This window comes from Mustela erminea, chromosome 8 (genome assembly GCF_009829155.1).
Source record: "Mustela erminea isolate mMusErm1 chromosome 8, mMusErm1.Pri, whole genome shotgun sequence".
NCBI lineage: Eukaryota > Metazoa > Chordata > Mammalia > Carnivora > Mustelidae > Mustela > Mustela erminea.
This window is the reverse complement of record NC_045621.1, coordinates 35388835-35410203: the sequence shown is the minus strand read 5'-3', so window position 1 is coordinate 35410203 and position 21369 is coordinate 35388835. Positions and strand designations below refer to the sequence as shown.

The window sequence follows — 21369 nt, the reverse complement described above, 5'->3', positions numbered from 1 at the left end:
GCTCTTTTCCACAGGGTTCCTGTGTCATCTCAATTCTCAGGTCACTCTAGAACTTTCTCCAGCTTCCCGGGGCGGTGGGGGGGGGCGGGTGGCGGCGAGGGGAGGGGACGGCAAGCAGAGAGATTGCAAGATATTTGTAAATAGCAGTGAGTGTTTGTTTCAACTTCTCACGTCTAATTTTCTATTGGATTACTTTGAAAATGACACGGTGTAAAAAGTAAGTCTCCACAGAAGACAGGCAAGGTTTTAGGAGGAAAGCTAAGAGTGTAAATGGTATAATTGTGGGGAAAAATCCTCTTTAAAATCAAAATACTTCCCTAAATTCTGGTAAAATGTCTGCAAAAGCTTTACAAACCACTTCAACTTCATACAAACATAGAAAATGAAAGAAAACATTAAACTCCCAAGAATCATTTCTTTTCCTTTATTCGTACTGTGAGCATTTGGGCAACAAAGCTCATTACTAGATTTCCATAATTAAGTTGTATCAAAAATATAATGGAACTGGACATTTTCAATAAATGCAGTTCCCGCTGCCTCCTCCAAACACACATGTTGAAAACGCAGTAATAAGCAAACGCAGGAAAATGGGAATGTGTTTAGATGCAACACAGCCTGTAAAAATCATCTGAAAGTGAACACAGCCACTAATAAAGACGGCAGCACAGTGCCTAGAAAGCTTTCTAATATCATGAATATTATATGGTTCTCAAGAATACCAGTCATCGGCACAAACTGTTCAAACAAATTATTTATGGTTCAAGGAAAGGTAAAATAGTCTCAGAAGATTTCCCATGAATAAAAGATGAAATATTGGAACTCATATGGTCTATAAAACAAGTGTTTGCAAAATAGCTTTCCTATAAGTCAAAGCCAGTATAGCATTTTAAATTAAGAGGGCTAAAAAAAATTCATGTATTTCTAAATAAAGTATTTTCATTGAGCATCAGTTTGAGAGGGAAAAAAGCCAAACAAAACACCAAACAACCAACAGCAAAACTTATAAAAGCGGGAGCCCTGCTTCAAGGACAGCAGACTCGGATATGCATCTTGCCCTCCAGGACTCCTTTCAAATCCTGGCCTGGACTTCATTTCAGATTTCCTTTTCTTTTTTACCTCTGCCTTGCACATACATTAATCCGTGGAATGCCACAGAAGAATGCATTATTTTATTTATTTATTAAAAGATTTTATTTATTTATTTGACAGCGATCACAAGTAGACAGAGAGGCAGGCAGAGAGAGTGAGAGAAGCAAGCAGGCTCCCCGCCAAGCAGAGAGCCCGATGCGGGGCTTGATCTCGGGACCCTGAGATCATGACCTGAGTGGAAGGCAGAGGCTTAACCCACTGAGCCACCCAGGTGACCCAAGAACACATTATTTTAAACCCACTTAACTTCTCTGAATTTTCAAGAAAATCTTAGTGTTCTGTGAGTACCGTTACTGCTGAAGGGAAACATTCTGCTATGTCTTCTAAGAAAGCTTCGGGTTTACAGTTTGGGTCTGCCACCCCTTCTTTGGCGCAGTGTTAGGAACAGCACCAGCTGTTTTGCTCTTGGTTTAAAAAGAGCCTATGAGTGAATTCCTAAGAGGAACCACAGGGAAACCTGGGATTGCCCCTGTTTCCGTTAAAATTAAGATGAACTTCCAATGTGTTGTCAGGCCAAAGGTGTTTTGTTTGGTACCTGCACATTTTTTCATGATTTTCTTCAGAGGCCCATGAGTGTACATCAGTCCAACAAGAATCCCGGCCAGATGCCCGGCAAAGGAAGTCCTAGGAGAGAAGGAGACCCTTTGTGAGTGTTTGTTCTGCCTCTGAGTAGCTACATTCTGTATTCACATTAGTCCAGGGTATGTTAATTTGTCACAGTCTACAGGCTTTGTTCCACAGCACGTCCTTTATGCTGAGCAGCATTTAACTATGTCCAAAGAACGTTTCCTACCTTAAAAAAAGAAAAAAAAAAAAAAAGAAAGAAAGAAAGGTACAACAACTAACAACCACCATGTATTTAAGATGTAATCTCCTTGCTTGACCAAGAGAAGCAGGCTGGCTCCTTCAGAGCCCTGGAAGCCTTTGGTCAAGACAACCCACTCTGGTTCTTCCAGTTTTTCTCTGTGGCTCTTATCCCAAAACATAAATGAAACTAGTTTTCTCTGAATTACATCTTGAATTATCCAGCCACTGTGAGGCCCACCAGCTATCCGTGGAGCAGAGCAGACGGCTGCGTTTTTACCCACCACTGACAAGTGAGGCAAAGAGCACGAGAAACCCAGCAGAGCAGAGACACTGGGTTGTCCACACTCGTTTCCCTGAAGTTGTCTTCATGTGCACCTTTCAGTCACTCAGTGAAAAGAAACTAAACTATAAACTTCTAGCCTGAAAGATGAGCTGGGGCATTAAATTGATTCCGTTTCTCTTAAAGTAGCATCTAAGCTTGGCGATTCAAGCAAGCCCCAGCTAAGTCTTTGTTAATGAGACAAAGGATAAATGAAAGAAAATCATCTCGCGAGCTCCCTGCCCCCAACTCTTGCTATCAGTGCGTCCCACACTCTGCTATCAGCTGTTCCAGAACAGTGAGGATGTCATGTCACCGCCAACTAGGGACACTTAGTGACCCGTCTGCTTACAGTCGAGGTCTCTGGGCACTTGGCCTTGCTCATCCCTTTCTCACACTCTCATGTCCTATGTAGCCCATCTCCTTGCTCCATGGCCAGACCCCCTCCATGCTCACAGGTGACCACAAGGGGAGCTGAATGGCAGGCACCCCTGCCACAAAGATATGTCCCTCTTTCCTTCCACCTTCCCCCAGTCACTGCTTCTGCATTTCCTATAGCCTGTCTGCGGCCTGCTGGGTCGGGACACGTTTACACGTTGCCAGTCTGTCTCTCTCACAAATTCCCTGAGGGCAGCAATGATGTCTTCTTACTCATCTGTTATGCTACATTAGGGACTAAAAGCAAAAACAAATAAGGTCAAGTGCATGAATACTTCCACAGCTTGCAGAAATGACCCTCACTCCAGAAGTGGGAGCAACTGAAAGTTATTAAGGAGCTGATGTAAACTCCTGGGGCACAGTGAATTCTGCAGCTTTCACATATGTGCTGCACGCTCCTTGGGCTGCACCTGGCACGGGACACTTGAATATGGGCTGAATGAATGATCCAAGTGTCCCAGGACTGAAGGCAAGTTAAACCCACCACATCTTCAACTTAGAGAACCTAGGGAGACAGGGCAGGGATGGAGTTTGGGGCCTGATAAAGAGGACCCCACCCACCCCCCACACCCAGCCCAGGAGACCTAGAATCAGAGCCAACACCCTTCCCCTTCCCCTGCAGCAAAGGCCCTGGAGAAGCACAAGTAAGACAGCCGCAAGTCATTGTCCCTGTTGTAGAGCTAACAAAAAGACCAGTTGGAAAAGAATAGACAACAGAACACTTCGGACAAAAGACGAGAGGCAGCTGTCTATGGACAGGAAGGCACTGCTGTTTGTTCCATCGGACAGTTCAAACCCACTGTTGCCCAGGCAAGCTCTTGCAAAAGTCCACACACGCGGCAAGTGACAGTGTGTGTGCTTCCATGCATAGGCACATACACGCTTCACATACACGGTCATTCCTTCAAGAGAGCTATTCCTTTCATCACACAGGTTTACCTCATAGTATGTATACCCTGATAATAGAAACACAGGATCAGATGCTCAGGTTCCCATTTTTCAGGGAAGGATAGCATGAACTGTGCTCTTCTTCAACTTTTCCCCCAAAATAAATAAATAAATAAAATTGTGCTTACTTTACTCTATTTTTAGGTTGTAATAAACTCTTCAAATAGTTCTAGGAATGGCAAAGAAAGTGATAGTTTGAGGGATACAAAAAAAGCAGCCAGAATAGTTTTTTTTTTAAAATAGTAACCTCGATTTAACTGAAAAGAATAAAATGGCATCATTTTTAAATCAATCTTTGTGGTGAATCATATAGATGTAAAATAACATGGGAGAAAATTTCAATTTAAAACCCCAGCCTATTAAACAATCAGTCCTGAGCCTCATTTACAATTTAGAGTACAATACAGTGAAATGAATTTCTTATCTCTCTAAATGAGTCTGCAGAAGTTTGAGTTAGAATCTAATTGTCCTAATGTAATTGCAAATAACCAGGGATGGAAACCTGGCCGTCCAGAGACCAGACTACATTATCACCCAACGTTCCAAATTTTCACAGAAGTCCCATTTCAAAACCCTAGCTGTCCTTATCCCTATATTTAAGCTGTATATGGGTGTTCTTCTGTTAAAACAGAAGAGACTATGATCTGCTCCAAACGGAGAATTCCTCAACATGACACACAAAACAAGGGAGATGCCACCAACGAAGTAGGAAATCCGGGCCCATCTTAAGAGGCATATTAACTTTCTCCGTGCCTTTGGTAAACATTTGACAAACCACTGCCTGGGCCCTCTAAGGGACAACCGTGTCTTCAGAAAGGAAATGGAACTGCAGATGGTCTCCTTCCCAGCAGGACAGGAAGCCCCTGTCCCAGGGCTAGGGTGTTTCATCCCTGCCCCTGCAGTGCTGTGGAGGCACAAGGAGGCCCTGCCTGGGCTTCGGAGGAAGACCGTTAATGGCTTCAGAAGCAGACTATGCTTTTAGGGTCATCACTATACACGGAAAACAAGCGTTTTGATGTTTGTGCTGTCTGAGGAGGCCCGTGCCTGAGCTACAGCCTAAATGTTTGTGTGGTTCAGGACAGCCTGCTGCTGTCCTCCAAGCATGCACACTGTTCTGAGTCACACCCGCAGCTGATCCCCATGTGGCAGGCTCTCAGGAACGCGGCTTCCCCTGGACCTGACTGGGTCTTAGGCTGGGACTGAGGATTAGGCAGGCCTGCCCTCCTGATTCGAAGTAATCCTCAGGGACAGCATCACCATATTCAACCTTACACCCATGGCCTTATTCGTGCAGTAAATGGCCTGACACTGGGACTCAAAAAGTAACTACTGAAGAAGCAGAGATGTGGAAGTAAAATTACATATAAAATGCACATTTCTAGCATACATTATGGCTGTATTACAAAAACACAAGTTATGCACGGTCACCAATTAATTGTTGTTTTAGTATCAAATCTCATCAGGAGAGAGAGTGATTAAACACAACACCCCTCCCCATCCCACATACCTGGACAATGTGTTACATAAAACACGCTCTCCTTGAACAAAACAGCAGCACTAAACCTATCATTATATCCCCAAATTGGTCACTTATAGCTTTATTTCTTCTGAGAGCTCAATAGTGACTCCCTTCAGAAATCCTAAGAGCTATAATCAAATCCTCACTGTGATTGGTAAGATACACTGTACCCATGAACAGTCACACAGGTTGTGCACTGCGCAGATGGACGACAAGGAGAAGAAATATCATTCGTCTGGGGGTCTCAAGAGTGCCACAGAGATCCAATATTCAAATTCAGATCATCGTTCCTCAACTTCGGGGCAGGTACCACTGTAATTTCATTTCGACAGGGACAATATCTTGATCCAGTAGTCCTTAGGCTTGCTCAGGTTCTAAGCCCCTTAAAATGTCTGATGAAAGCCATGAATCCTGTCTGCGAAAAATTACACATACACAAACTATGTCACCTATAATTTTAAGATGATCATGGATGGCTTGAATTCCAGACCCTTGCCTGAAGTGAAAATCATACATCACACAGAAGAATTCCAAACCTCCGCAACAAAGTCTAAGTAGCTACACACTCAGTTGGAAAAACATCTTGTTGGTCCTCAAATCCTCAGACAGAGGCAGCCATTTTGTTTAGATGATTATTAATGAGCTCAATCTCTCTGAGGCACCACTGTTCTGTACTGGGATAACCTACTCCTGGTTCAATCTCCTTCTTGCTAAAGCCTGACTGTTAGTCATTCTTTCAGTTCGAGTCTGAGGTAGAAAATTCTGCCACTCTCTGTATGTCTGAAAAGGTCTTTACATCAGCCTCCTCCTTGAATGATAGGTATAGGGTCAAGTGCTGCTGCTGAGACATATAAGCTGGACAGTCACTCATCTGTCTTTTCTCTTGGCTTTTAAGACCTTCTCCTTATTTTGGGTACACTGTCACTACGCTACAGTCACTCCAGTTGTAGATTTATTTTCTTTACCCTCCTTGAGATTCACCATGCTTTCTCCATCTGAGGTCTCGTGTTTTTCTACAATTCAGAAAAACCTTCGGCCGTCATTTTTTGTTCTCTGGACCACCAGAGACAGAGCATGGATAGAGAATGGGGGTTCAATTCGTGTTTGTAGGGAAAAAAAAAAAGACTAAAGGAAAAAAGCAAGAAGTGAAAATCAAATCAATGTTGGTACACATTACTTATAAGGGACAGTGATGGGAGAAAAGTAATTTTGGAGCAAAACTAAGATGAAGCTATTATAGGTATTACTGTGTGTTACATGTCAAATATATTGCAATAAAGCTGGAGGGAAGATGATTGTGGATTTCAGTTATGCAAACTATATGCAGATATTATTAACACCAGTACAGAGTGTTCTTTCCTATCATGCCAGCGTAAACTGCTCCTCGCTCCTTTCAGAGGCGACTTGGAAGGTTGAGCTAAGTGGTTATGCAAAATGTTCCTGCTCCCATGTGCCACTGTTAAAGAATCAAAAGTGAAAGCTATGATTGAAAGCTGTGACAAGCTATAAAGGTCCTCCTCTGCTAAATGGCAAATTCTTTCCACAGCTGAAGAAGCTGCCATCTCAGGGATAGTTCAGAAAGCAGAAAATGTATTAATCTAAGACATAATCTCATGGTGTATGCAGGGCAAATGGCCTCATTAAGGACGTAACTTGATGCAGACACAGTGTTAGACAAGGCAATCGAACAAGGTAAGGGAAGAGGCAGTCGGCTAGAAGTGGTCTATTGTATCATATGTCGCATAATTTCCTTCAGTAAAAGCAGTTTATACCAGGCAGGGACTTCATGATCATAGGTTCTGCACTGTTTGGGGATCTTAATCAATGGTCTTAATAAACTGGCATTACAATAACAAGACATAGTAAGAAGTTTTCAGGCTTTGAACATTCATGCTACTAGGAAAGACCTTGATAGGATTTGCTTCTTCCCAAGATAAACTGTTCTTATACCATCTGGTTTCTGTCCTGGATGCTTTCTTCAACCACTATGCCACTGTGTGTCTTTGGCAATACCAATGTGGGAGAGACTTGGTCTATACGCTCCTTCTCTTTACCGCATTCTCTGGCACATCCCGTTCATGCCACCTTTGGCTGCAGAAGTAAAAACTATCCCTCTTCCAATATTATATTGGAATATTATATTGCCTCCTTTCAAGGGAGGCACTGCAGTATTGGCCATGCAACCTCTAATATCTACGTTGATTTATTAAGCATGGCACCAACCTCCAGCCCAGGGCTGGGAGCTGACCACTGACTTTGCTTTGAGTCCCAGACAAACAGGATTTGGAGAAAAACAAGGGTATTGCAAAGGGAGAAAAAGCCTCTTCTGCACAAGAGCCTCCAAGAGAACAGATGACACCAAGCCACTCCTTGACTCTCAATTCCATGCTCCTCAGCCCAGCAGCAAGAGAATTTCATGAGCTGGTTCAAGAAGGTAGCATTTGTTCATTCATCAAATACTTCCTGACTGGTTATTACATAAATAAGACAAATATGGTCACTGCCTCATGGAGCTTACAATCTGGTGGGATCACACATGTGTAAATGCATGCACACACACACACACACACACACACACACACACAATCTCTCTCTCTCTCTAACTGTAAAATGTGCTGAGTATAAGTGAGTCTACTTTTCTTAGAGTGGTCTGAGATGGCTCCTTAAGTGGCATTAAAAGTGACATCCAGGGACGCCTGGGTGGCTCAGTTGGTTAGGCAGCTGCCTTCGGCTCAGGTCATGATCCCAGCGTCCTGGGATCGAGTCCCACATCGGGCTCCTTGCTCGGCGGGGAGCCTGCTTCTCCCTCTGCCTCTGCCTGCCATTCTGTCTGCCTGTGCTTGCTCTCTGCCCCCCTCTCTCTCTGATAAATAAATAAAATCTTTAAAAAAAAAAAAAAAGTGACATCCATATGGGGTGCCTGGGTGGCTCAGTGGGTTAGGTGCCTGCCTTTAGCTCAGGTCTTGATCCCAGGGTCCTGAGATCAAGTCCCACACTGGGCTCCTTGCTCAGCAGGGAGTCTGTTTCTCCTTCTCCCTCTGTTCCTTCCCCCTGCTCATGCTCGCTCGCTCTCTCTCTTTCAAATAAATCAATTAAACTAAATTAAAGTGATATCTGTGGCATTAGGAGTTTGCATGCCCAAAGGGAAGAGGGGAGCTTCCCACAGGGAAAAGCTGCAAGGCTGGGAAGAACTTTTAGTTCTTTTAGTGTCTTTTAGGTGACTGGAGCACAGTGAGGTAGTGTAAGGACATCCTATGGCCTGAGATGAATTTGGAAAGATAGGCAAAAGCCAGATCCTATAGGCCTTATGTACCATGGAGAAGAATTTGGGTTGTTTCCTGAATACAGTAGGAGGCCACAGAGGAATTTTTAATGGGAGAATTTTTTTTAAAAAAGTGATCTATTCTGTCCACTAGGAGAACAGACTCTAGAGAGGCAAGATGGCTAGTGGAGCAGACCAGCAAGGAGGCTGACATAGCTCAGGCGGAGAATGATGGCAGCTGGAAGGAGGAGGCGGTCGCAGCAGAGGCAGAGAGAAGTGAATGCGGACAAGTCTATTCAGGCAACAGAGATCAAAGAACTTGCAGAAGGACTCCACGTGAGGGGGTGTGGGAAGGGGAGAATCAAGGATGGACTCCACATGGGGGGTGCAGGGAAGGGGAGGAACCTAGGATGGACTCCACGTGGGGGGTGCAGGAAGGAGAAAATCTAGGCTGCTGGCTTGGGCAACAAGATGGACAGTGGAACTCGTTACTGGGATGGGGGAGACCAGGAAGAGGAGAGGCCTGGGTGGGGAGAATACAAGGCTTGGTACTGATCTGTTTATGGAGAGATACCTTCAAGACAACTAAGTAAAGGCATCTAATATCATACTGAGTAGGTAGTTGGGTACTAAGTTAGAAATCGAGGGGAAGGATGGTTCAAAATATTGCTCTCATATCTCACTTTATTGGGTTTCTGGACTATCTGTATACACTATAATATATCTTTATGTGTATAACATAAAACACATTATACACATACGAACACACATGTATCTAAAATTAAGATTTTTAAAAAACATTAAAAAAAATGTATTCATTTGACAGAGAAAGAGTGAGAGAGGGAACACAAGCAGGGGGAGTGGGAGAGGGAGAAGCAGGCTCCCCGCTGAGTAGGGAGCCAGATGGGGGGCTCGATCCCAGGACCCTGAGATCATGACCTGAGCTCAAGCCAGATGCTTAATTCACTGAGCCACCCAGGCACCCCTAAAAATAAGATTTAAAGGAAATACATTAAAATAGCACAGATAATGTGTGTGTTGGGGGGGGTAACACTCCCCTATTTTCCAAATTTCTTATACTAGTGTTTTAGTAACTGCATTATTATTTTTCAAATATAAAGGGCACAGAAACTGGGCAAGGCCATCATTTAAAAACCAGTATTACGCTCATCAGTGGTGGATAAATCTAAATATTTTTGTTGTTGTTAGGGTAAATCGTGAAGAATGCTTTCCCCCACTTGGCACCGGCAAGTGTTTTTAAATAGCACTCCAGATGAAATCTGTAGCTCGGCAGGATTACTCAGTTTCTTCAGAGTCTGTTGTGGTTACTCAGATTTTCAAAACGAAATGAGAGGTGTGCCAAATACACTGAAAGCAACAGGTAAGTTTTATTTTACATGCAAAATAAATAAGCAACCCACACCCCTCCACACACACACACTTATTTGGGGCAGGGACATGAAAAGAGTCAACGCAATTCCAGAAGTGAGGCCTGGGTTCCTCTCCTTGCCAGACATGTCACATGACCTCATTTCCCATATTCACTGTTCAGGAGCTATCACGTGCCAAAACTCTCTCCATGTGGCGTGCACCTTCACGCACACCCCAGCCTCTCAGGTAATCCAGGCGAGTGTTTGAGAACACAGAACTGGAGTTAGATTACCTGGGACTGAAGCCTGGGTCTGACACAGCTTCAGGACCAAGGTGCACCTTCACTAACTGACCCAGGTGCCAGGGTCTTAGCTCAGGTCTCTCCCTGGCTCAGACCCCCTTGCCCTGCTCCAGCCCAGTTCAGGTTCATGGCTATGACAACCACTTGTTACTAATGAGCAAGTCTCCTCCCAACCCATAAGCCTCTTGGTAGCTCTCCAGTGCTACCAATAATAAAACACAAGCAAGAATAAAACACAATAAAATAAAACACAAGCAAGGCCTGTTGCATCCTCCACATGACTCTGTCTGCCCCTTAGGTTTAGCTCTCTACTCCAGCCCCCAGCCCTACTGCCCCCCAAGCTTGAGCCATTTGCAAAAGCTATGCTTTCGTCTTCTTGACTCCCTTTGCCCGCCACTCCACCCAGCTAAGCCCTAGCAAAACAGCCTCCCCAGTCATACTCTTGGCCAGTACATTTGTTCCCATGGAACAGGGTAGGGGGTGATCCTCTGGCTTCTGCAAAGTCTCCTCTGCATTTGCCTAGCCTCCAGGTCTTCCCTCGGCTGCTGACCTATCTACAAGTTGCCCTGCTGCATAATCTAATGGCCCTCAACCCTATGGCTCAAGCCAATGAGCCATAATGCTCCCTTGGTTTTCTTGAAATGGAATTTATAAACACATCCTTTTTAAAACACAGACACATACACAAACACAATCTCAACTCAACATAATACCCAAGCTGTAATGTAAGGAAAAATGTTCACAGGTGATCCAATGGAACAATAGGAATGATTTTACACATAATACCACCAGAAGACACAGAAAATAATCCTTTGCTTACCCTGATGTATGGAATCTGGATGTAGGTTGGGAGAATAAATTCAGACAGATACAGTTGGGCTTTCTGTGACTCAAAGACCCCATGCAGGGCTCCATCAGTGACAAGACTTTATGTGAGGGAAAATAACTTTTGATTCCAAAAAGAGTGAAGTACATTTTCCCTTAAGTTACATTTACAATTCAATTTACAATTTTCCTGGAAAAAATCATTGTATACTAAATCCATGCCAAGAAAACACACACACACACACACACACACACACACACACACACACACACACATACACACACACACATCTTTGTGTTTATATGAAAAGCATAATTAGGTTTTAGGCTCAGATAGTCATAAACAGCTTGTTCACCTACATAAATGTTCTCTCAACAGATGTGGGGAGAGGGGAGTTATGTAGGATCATTCTCGTAGGCGACTGTCCTGCACAGTGTAAGGCAGTTAGGACCTCTGACCCTTCTATACCAAATGCCAGTAGCATCCCAACTAATCATTATGATAACAAAACACAACCCAGCAAATTTCCAAACTCCTTCGTAGGAACTAAGCCACCTCTCCCAGTGGAAAACCACTGGCTTAGCACAGAGCAAATGCTTATTAAATGTTTGTTGAATGGATGACCTTAGCTCACTAGGCCTCAAAAATATTTCTTTTCAAAGTACTTCCCATGTGACTATACTATGTACAAATTCCAAGGATTCCAAGTAAATCTACAACATATTGAACTGATATGCAAGAAAACTTCCCACCATGACTGAAAGGCACATGGGGAGTTAGAATATTTGAAAGGGGCCATGATCACTTCCACATTGCACTGTGGAAGAGTGAATGCAACTTGGCGCGTGAAAAATGCTCTGCCATCTGCTATTACTATAGACAAAAATATTTCTGGATACCACATGAATGATTATTTGCACATCACCTCCAGAAAGTAAATATAAAATGAAAGAGAAGTTGGATTGTTTATAGCCTGATTTTAACATGTGCTACTGTTATGAAGCAAATAGATATTCCTGGGAGCTCAGTCTTATGGAGAGGTCTGCAGAAGCAGTGTGGATACTGGGAAATTCCATGGCCCTTTGCTAGCAGGGCTCTCTGAGTTTGCAAGAAGAGACTGGCATAAATGACCTTGGTTAACAGGGGTCATCACAGGGACACACAAGGAAGAAAGGGCAGCAGGGAATGATCTCAACTGTGAACCATGGAAATACTTCTACACATTCTTCCCAGCCACCATAACATGAGTAGACGGGCTGCCCTTGCTAGGGGGCTGGACATGAGAATCTCTTAAAGAGGTTTAAAAGTTAAAGCTCCTTGGACTCCACCCCTGAAAAGTCTTCAAAACTGTTCTAGACATAGGAACCTGATGTTATTTTCTTTGGTTATTTTCTGGTTTTGTTAATTCCCTAGGTGATTTTAATGTGTTGAGGTCTACTCATCTCAGCCAAAGGTCAAATTCTAATGGTGAGAGTACAGTTGCCATAACAGGCCATTAAGAAAAACATTTTCAGTATAAGGAACACTCTTTACCCTACAAGTTACCCCATAGAAGTGACATCTGTTTCCCTTCTTGGTAACTTGGTCTTATTATATTCTAATGTAATGCTGCAAGAGAGTAAGTATGACTTGGAAAATTCATGCAAGGAAACATGTGAGATTACTTCAAAAGATTTACAAGTTCTTTGGACTTATAAAAACCCGATAATTCAGTTAGTGTAAACACATATCCAAGAAAGTCATATACACATGGCCAAAGATGACAACAGTAAAGAGTTAAGGTAATCCCCGAATCCATAGATCTAACAGAAAGACTGGGAAACAAAACTGGATCATAAAGTTAGCCTACAATTTCAGAAAAACTAAATTCTACTTGTGGTTAAATCTGGTCTGAATCAAAATTCTGACTCGGAATGCCCCACCTAACTGCCTGACTAGGAGACCTGGGTGTGCCATTGAGATCACATAGGCTCCTGCAGCAGGTTTGCTGGGAAGCCCAGAAGGCAGAGGAACACAGTCCCACCAGCAACACAGTTTTGAAAACAGCCTAGGAGAGGAGAGTCCATATATGCAGTGCAACCTACTAGGCTAAACATCTGTGGAAGCCACGAGACCCATATGAGCTCATCTCAGAGCACTGCCATGGTCAAAGAAATAGTCCCACCTCCAACAGAGCCCCAAGGCAGGTAGATATTCCCTCGTCTCCCTTCCTTGCAGCTCATACACAGGCAGAGGGCCTCTACTTGCCCAAGGAGATACACCGTGCATTGAATCTTGAGAACCTAGTGATAAGAGACCAGTGAAGCAGTATCTGGGGTCCATCCAGTTCTCTCAGGTGTTTCCATCCCAGTGCTTCAGTATTCTCAACAATTCTAGAAAGCAATAGCCTTCCAATTAGTCCTTTTGTGGTTAAGTTTGCCAGAATTGATTTCTAACGTGTTCAGCCAGGAATCCCTGTTGGTAGGTTCCAGGTACATTTATGGAAGCTGAAGAGACAAGCTGCTCTACTTTCTCTAGAATTGCCACTTGCCCTAAGATTATGTAAGACAGGAGCTTGTGGTCAACTCTGCCTCCATGTGGGAGAGCTTCTGCATGTGAAGAATGAAGCTGTGGTGGGCAGATTCTAGGATGGGAGCTGAGGACCCAATTCCTGGTATTCATTACCTTTTACAATCCTTTCTTCCTGCACATGGGTGGGACCTGCCACTTGCTTCAAAAGGGCATTCAGCATGCCACTTCTGCTCCTGTGTTATGTAAGACTGTAACTTCTGCCTTACTAGTGGACTCTTTTGCTGACTTTAATGAAGGAACCTGCCATACTCTGAGCTAACCTATGAAGAAATTCCAGTGGCAAGGAACTGAGTATGCCCCTGGCTGACAGGTGACAGCAAAGTTCTTAACCCAACAACCCACAAGGAACTGTGTTCTTTGATGGACAGAGCCTGGAAGCAGATCCTTCCCTGGTCAAGCCTTCAGATGAGACCTTAGTGCTGGCTGACACCTTTGTTGCAGTCTTGTGAAAAATCCTGCAGCAAGACCCAGATAAACCATGCCCAACCTCCTGCCCCACAAACACCATGAGATAAAAAGTGTGTGTTCTCTTAAGCCACTACACTTAGCATGTATTACAAGCAATAAGTAACTAACACAGAAGCCAACACAAGAAGAGACAAAATCCTGATGCCCTTGCTTGCCCACCCAAATTCTACCATATCTCATGTCTCTAAAACGCTGACTTGCACCACTGGAAATTTTAGTTATGTAAGCCAACAGAGGTCCTTTCCTTTGATCAGGTTAGTTTGAGCTGGGCTTCTTTAAACTATAACTAGAGGAATTGCAATGGAAGTGTCCAAAGGTGACAGAGGCAATGTAGAACCAACAGATCTCCAAGTCTGAAGGGGAATTCTGTGATGCACTGTCTCAGTCCCAGTGTAAGCTAAGACTCCAGGTGGAATGGGGGACTTGATGATTCCAATAATAGAGTCAAAAGAATGTCACCACATTGAAGAATTATTAATCCAGACGTTCACATCACTGAACTAATTCTCAGAACCTACAACCTTGTATAAGATACAGCTCTATTCCTCATGTGCAGGAAATAATAATAATGACATTGCAAGGATTCAGACAGAAAATACATATAGAAGTATTCCATATAATGCCTGACATATTGTAGGTATCAAGCAAAATGTGAGAAAAAAATTTAAACATCTCATTTTTTTTTTTAAGATTTTATTTATTTATTTGACAGAGAGAAATCACAAGTACACTGAGAGGCAGGCAGAGAGAGAGATAGAAGGAAGCAGGCTCCCCGCCGAGCAGAGAGCCCGATGCGGGACTCGATCCCAGGACCCTGAGATCATGACCCGAGCCGAAGGCAGTGGCCCAACCCACCGAGCCACCCAGGCGCCCAAACATCTCACTTTTTAACTGAGAAACACTATTTGCTCCATTAAGGAACTCTCTGAAATTGACAGATATTTTATTCAGTAAGTTGTTAGCACGTACTTCCAAGGGGCTTATGGGACTCAAACAGCTCTTAAAGACTTTGACATGCTCTGACTAGCTTCAGTTATTCTTCCTGCACCCACAGAAGACAACTCAGGGGCACTGAAGTGGGGGTAGCTCTTTTGAGGAACAAGATACTGAGCTCAGGGCTTTCCCCAGGGTATCTTTTAAATTCTCCCAGAAAGTCCATAAGACAGGTACTATTATTAGTCCCATTTCACAGATAAGGAACTGAGATTTAGAGAAGTAAAACCAAGGGCCAAGGTTATAAAGTAGAGAGCCAGGAGAAAGTGGGAGTGGTAGTCAATAAATGTGTGCAGAAAGGTAGTCTCCAGGACGGATCCATCCCCAGGATGCCCTCGCAGATGGATACACCTTCTGCCCGTCCTTACCTTAGATGCTCAGTCTGAGAAAGTTTAACTAGGATGTATAATCTGCAGCGAGGAACAATGGGAGCAACACTCTAAAACTATGACTGAGAACCCGATACCTGTTCATGTGATGTAAGTCTAGTGATACTATGGGTCACGTTTTGACCCTCAAGGTACTTCCATGAAAACCAAACAATATTCTCTGATTTCCAAGTTGCCTTCCTCAGTGAACTTTTTCAAAAAAGAGTCTGCACCTTCTTCAAATCTACCCAAAGTTCTATTTTACCAGGTGATTTTACTCTCCTTTAACTATTTTCTAAGATCTTTTGCTGCTCATTCCCCATCTAGTTTTCTTTTTACCACTGATCCTAAGCTGGACCTTAGGAAACTCAACTCAAATTAACATGCAAAAATCTATGAAACCCAGACTTTAGCCATCATTAAAGACGAAGTCCTATGAGGAAGAACTTGGAATAATACAGAGCACATGCAGAACCCCTCTCTCATCAGTTAGGCAATCTACCTCCACCCGTACCGCGAACAACAGCGCTGATGAATCAGACGCAGGACAAGTCAGGCTGCCAGCACTCGAAATACGTTACAAACAATGTGTGTCAAACAGTGTATAATCAGCGTGCTCAAGATGCCTGAGAGCAATCACAGGCAGTGTACGCAGAGAAACACTGGAGTGGAATTTATGAATTTTAAATGAACTTTTACTGTTTCTTCCATCAAATCTTTAAAATGACTGCCACAATGCAAAAAGCATTCAACTTAACGTTCCAAGACAGGGGCTCTCACCATCCCTGTGTCTACTGCCTAACCATAACCCTCCATTTTCTGCGGCTGTGACTCTGGTGGCTCCCAGTCCCTGCAAATGCACCTTAAATCTTTTGCCATGAAAGGGATCGAATTCCTAACTCTGAGAATATCAGATTCCAGATTTGATAACTCCTAAACATGAATAATACCGCTATGATTAGTACAAAATACACAAATGAGAAAAAGAAACCAAATAACACTTGTAATGATGACGAAGAAAATTGTTCTGCTTCAGAAAAGCCACAATTCTTCATCTGCAAGAACTGTGTGTTCCATCCAGCCTTTTCACATAAACAGTTGGCTTGTCACTCCTTAGAAGAAGAAACTGGGTACAGGAAGATCAGGAGAAAAGTAAGTTTTGAGTTATGAGTCCATGAGAAAGGTGGGTAAGATTCATAATAATCTATGACCCCTACTTTCTCAGACAATTAGACTTTTAAAGGAGGGGGCTCTTCTAAGCAAACCATCCTTCCTGTCTACTCTGCCCTCATTCCACAGCTCACAGGAGGAAAGCAGAGGGAGAGAGGCTGCCATGAATCACCATCAAGTTAGATAAACCGGACAAGGCTTGCTTTCAGAAACCTATTTCTCTCCATGAACACATGTAGCATCTATGCCGAAATGACTTTAAGGTAATTCTCTAATGGGGAAGAAAAAACCCCAAAACATTAATAACAGCAAATTTCCATCAATACTACACTGGGTATTAGTAAGAAGGTGGATTGGATAGTGTTCATTTTTAATTTATAGACTCTACTTGTACATTCAGTACAAAAGAGCATTGCAAGTTTATAAAGTCGTTTTTCTGCCACCTGGATAAGTACTGAATTATTTAAAACTCATTTGAAAAACACACACACACCTGACAGTTTTTAAAATACTGTTTGACAACAGCATTTTCAACATCTATAAAAATATGTGCTAGAAAAGCAGATTCTGCACACACTGTCTTTCGTTAGCAAGTCCTAAGATATTTTTACCCACTGGTGTATCACACTTCACAAAATCACTTGAGAGAAAAGGGAGCAATGTGACCCTCTGTTCAGAGTTCAAATCACTTGGTATATATCATCCAGTGAACCTATACCACCCTCAAAGTTAAATTAACTGGTTCATCAAAATCTGCTCAATGTCAGTTACACTGTGGAAATTCTCCCTCCAAAGTTACAGGGTCAGGAGTCCTGGATAAACAGATTCTGCAAATGAGTGTTCTCTTGGTAAGAGCTCATCAACTCTGTGACTTGGATGCAACAGTGATGCGGGAGTTGGAATACATCAGAGGAACTCAAAGACTTAAAAAACTATATATTAAATATTCCTTGGATCACAAAATCTCTATGTTCTCTCTTAGGAAGAAAATTTGGGTTTAAGAATACCATTGCAAAACTTTAATGAAAACACACATAGAGAAACCGGGGGATCTCTCAAACCAGAAAAAGATATCCTCCCTCAAACACAGGTCTTTCCAGAAGTTGAGCTAGCTTCCTCCACACCAATCCTTCCACTCCTTTTCATATCTGCTGTTTCAAGTAATTCTAAATCTCTTATTTAAACCTGTCACAAGCTTGCCTAATTGATCTGTCTTTTCAAAAACAAGATTCCTCAATGATCAATTCTATCATTATTTCCCTTTTTTGGTTTATTAAATTTTGCTTTCATCTTTACTTTCCTCTAACATTTTATTTGTTCCATTCATAGCTTCTTAAAGGGAGGGCTTAAGTTACTTATTTCGTAAACTTTCTCGGCGTATTATAAAAAACACATCATCTAGCCATAGCCCCCAGATTTGATATGGAGTGCTCTCTCTCTGATAATTCATAAAGTTCTTTTTTTAATTTCCTCTTAAATCAGGGAGTTATTTAAATTTCCAAGTGCTTAGGATTATTGGGATTGTACATTCCTATGGTTCCTATTTAGTTTTTAAAGTCTTTATTACTACTTTGTGATCAAAGAATATGGCCTATGAAATCTCCCTCTTTCCAGAGCTGATTGAAGGAGCCCTGGAGGGTTCCTAGACAACCCCGTCTATCTCACGCAGGTACCTTGGTCTCTGTGTGGGATGTCACAGGGTATTTCACCTATTGACCTGCCTTTTCAGTCTTCTGAAGGTTGTTTCCCCTTTTCTCACTTGAAGCCTAGACTTTGCCTTCCAGCTCTGTACTCAGATTTCCAATCTGACTTTTCTTTCCTACCCACCCCACACTTCTAGAGATGGAGCAATAACTCGGCTATTCACACTTTGCCTTTTGTCTTTACTTGGGCCAGCCACCCCACACTTGACTCTACAAACACACATTTACTGAGTAACTATGATGTGCTGGGCATCATCTCACACACTGAGGATAAGCTGTGGATGGGACAGACAGATGATATTCTTGCCCTCCTAGAATTTACAGGAGACCAGTAAGTTAAGATTGATGACAGTATGAAGATACTCATGAAAATGAGCTACTCTACATTTGTATCTTCATAACTCCTTTTCTCTACTATAAATAATGCATGCTCAGTATGGAGAATTTAGGCAAAAAAAAGATAAAGAAAAAAACTGAAATCATATTATACATAATACATCGCATTCCATTTTCTATCTTTATTTCGAGGATTTTCAAGTATAATTCTAACGTTTCCAATATTTAATTCCATCAAAATAACCTCTGAATGTATCATTTTAATGGCTGTATAGTATTCTATTGCATCATGATTTATTAAATTATTTACCTGCTGTTGGACATTTAGTTGGCTTCCAATTTTCCAATACTTCATCACAATAAGTATACTTATGTTGATCTTTTTCTGTATTCCTGGTTATTTATAATTTGGGAGGGTTCCTAGATGGACAGTTATGAAATTAAAAGGTATAAACTTTTTATAGCTCTTTATACAGACCATCAGATTATTTTTCAGGAAGTTTGTACCAATATAGCATCCCATCATAAGTTTATGTATACTTCCATTTCACCAAATCATCAACAACAGTGATAGTTTTTAAATCTTATTAATGAGTAAAATAGCTTATTATTTTAATTTGTCTTTATTTGGTTAACAATGTTCATGACATACAATTATTAGCCACTGATGTTTTTTTCTGTCAACTGTCTGTAGATGAACTTTTTCAATTTGTCTGTACTTTTCTTACAGTATTATTCATCACAAAAAAGTGACCTCCTTTTTCCTAATTTATACTTTTTATTTTGCCACATAACCTATTAGGAACTGGAAAAAAATGTGTTGCTTTGACTTCATTTGACATTATGTTCATTGCTTCTCTGCTTAGAAATCTACTCCCGGGGCACCTGGGTGGCTCAGTCTTTAAGCATCTGCCTTCATCTCGGGTCATGATCCCAGGGTCCTGGGATGGAGTACTCCTTTGGGCTCCCTGCTCAGTGGGAAGCCTGCTTTCCCTCTCCCACTTCCCCTGCTCATGTTCCTGTTCTCGCTGTCCCTCTCACTGTCAAATAAATAAATAAAATCTTAAAAAAAAAAAATTCCTCCCAACTCAAAACCTGAAACTCTTCCTTCCCATATTCTTAGACATTTTTTTACATGTTTTTCAAAATATTCTAAACATAATCTATAAGAAATTTGTTTTGAAGTAGAGTGAAGTAAAGCTCTAATTTTGGTTTCTTCTAAGTAGTTAATTCTTCAAGGACCATTTGCTCAATAACTATTTTCCCTACTGATTTTTGATGGTATCTTTACTATGTTTGTGATCTATTTGGTCCCAAAAAGATGTAGGGGGGAAAAAAGTGTGTCTTAGAATAAAGGAACTATGCTGACATAAATAATAGAGGAGACATATATTGCTAGAAATAAAATTTCTTTATTTGACCTGTGGGTTATAAATGACTACAAAATTAAAACACTCTCCTCTCAAATACAGAGGGGAACAATGTCCATTTAAAGAGAGATAAATTAGAATGAAATTATTTTATCTCTCACATAAGCTAATGAGAAGTCAACTTTAAAATGGAAGGAGGCTGCAGCCTATTCTCAGCTGGTTATCACAGAATAATTGATGCACTAATGATTTCAATTCATAGCACCGACTGTCTTCATTTTGCATAATTTGAATCGAACCTGAAAGTAAATGGAAAACAGTCCTCTTGCCTATTTAACTCCCATGACTTTTAACTAAAAATCACTTAAGACTGCAGAAGAGGAAGGAGGAAATTAGCAAATGTAAAGAACTTTCTATAAAAAAACATTCCTTCCTATACTGAAACAGGGAAGAATTCAGTAAATACATCAGAAATCTCCAGAGATGTGATTTATCAGCTTATTAGTTGAGAGTGAATACTTAATTGTATAACATTTATCTCCAATAGTGACTCCTGAAAAAAAAAAAAAAAATTCCAAACAGGCCAAAGTGCATTCTAAATACTCCAAAGGGAAATAGCTATGCTTCACAGAGTTCATTATTTTTTTAATGAAAAAAAACTAGTAAAATGAAAATCAAGTTGAAATAATTGCTACATCTGGTAATTAACTTCTGATATTAAAAAACACCTTTTTTCGATAAGACATATTACACAGAGCTCTTCCATTTAATAAGATGCACACAGTGATATCACCTTTGAGCACAGAATATGTAACTTTTCAATTGTTAAAAGTACCCCAGCATCATTACTGGAGACATCCAAGACCATGAACCCACGTCTTGCACCTGTCACTAAGTCACCAGAGCTGATCATTAGCAAGCCTAGTTAGTTAAGATTAGGTAGGTGCCACCAAGCGCACACCCACAATTACATCACAGCATGATGGCCAATTAGTTTCAACCTAGGTAGGGAGCCCTATTCCAGACAACTCTATGTCAACTAGAAAACCAGCTGCTTCCTTATTTCTACCTACTGCTCTTCTCTGTTATTCTGAGCCAGACAATTGGGTAAAGCAGGCCCCAAACAAGGTCTGACTAATTTACAGACAGCAGGCAACTTCTATGCTGGTGAGCTCTGTTTGGGATGGAAATTTCTCATACTCCCCTCTATGATGACATATACATTTTAAAATGGAAGCACAGCAAGACTGTCCAATTACAGAAAACAATATGGGTTCACACACCTAAATAAAACTTGCTTAGAAATCATGTTAGTGGCCAGCTGAACACTGCTTCTGAATCACATGAGGGCAAATGAAAGGAAGTTAATGTTTATATACACAGACATTGAGAAATAATATTTTACAACTCTTCATTAAAAATTAAAAAATAAATAAATCAGAACTATCAC

At 41.7% G+C, this 21369-nt stretch overlaps 1 protein-coding gene across 6 annotated transcripts in view; it reads right to left on the bottom strand.

Moving 5' to 3' along the window:
- Nucleotides 1–21369, bottom strand: part of RHBDD1 (rhomboid domain containing 1) — a 123649-nt gene that overhangs the window by 59449 nt on the left and 42831 nt on the right. For all 6 annotated transcript variants that reach the window (XM_032355006.1, XM_032355010.1, XM_032355011.1 and 3 more), the window contains exon 4: nucleotides 1685–1773. In XM_032355006.1, the coding sequence (XP_032210897.1) occupies nucleotides 1685–1773 (89 nt within the window). The remainder of the gene's footprint in view (nucleotides 1–1684; nucleotides 1774–21369) is intronic.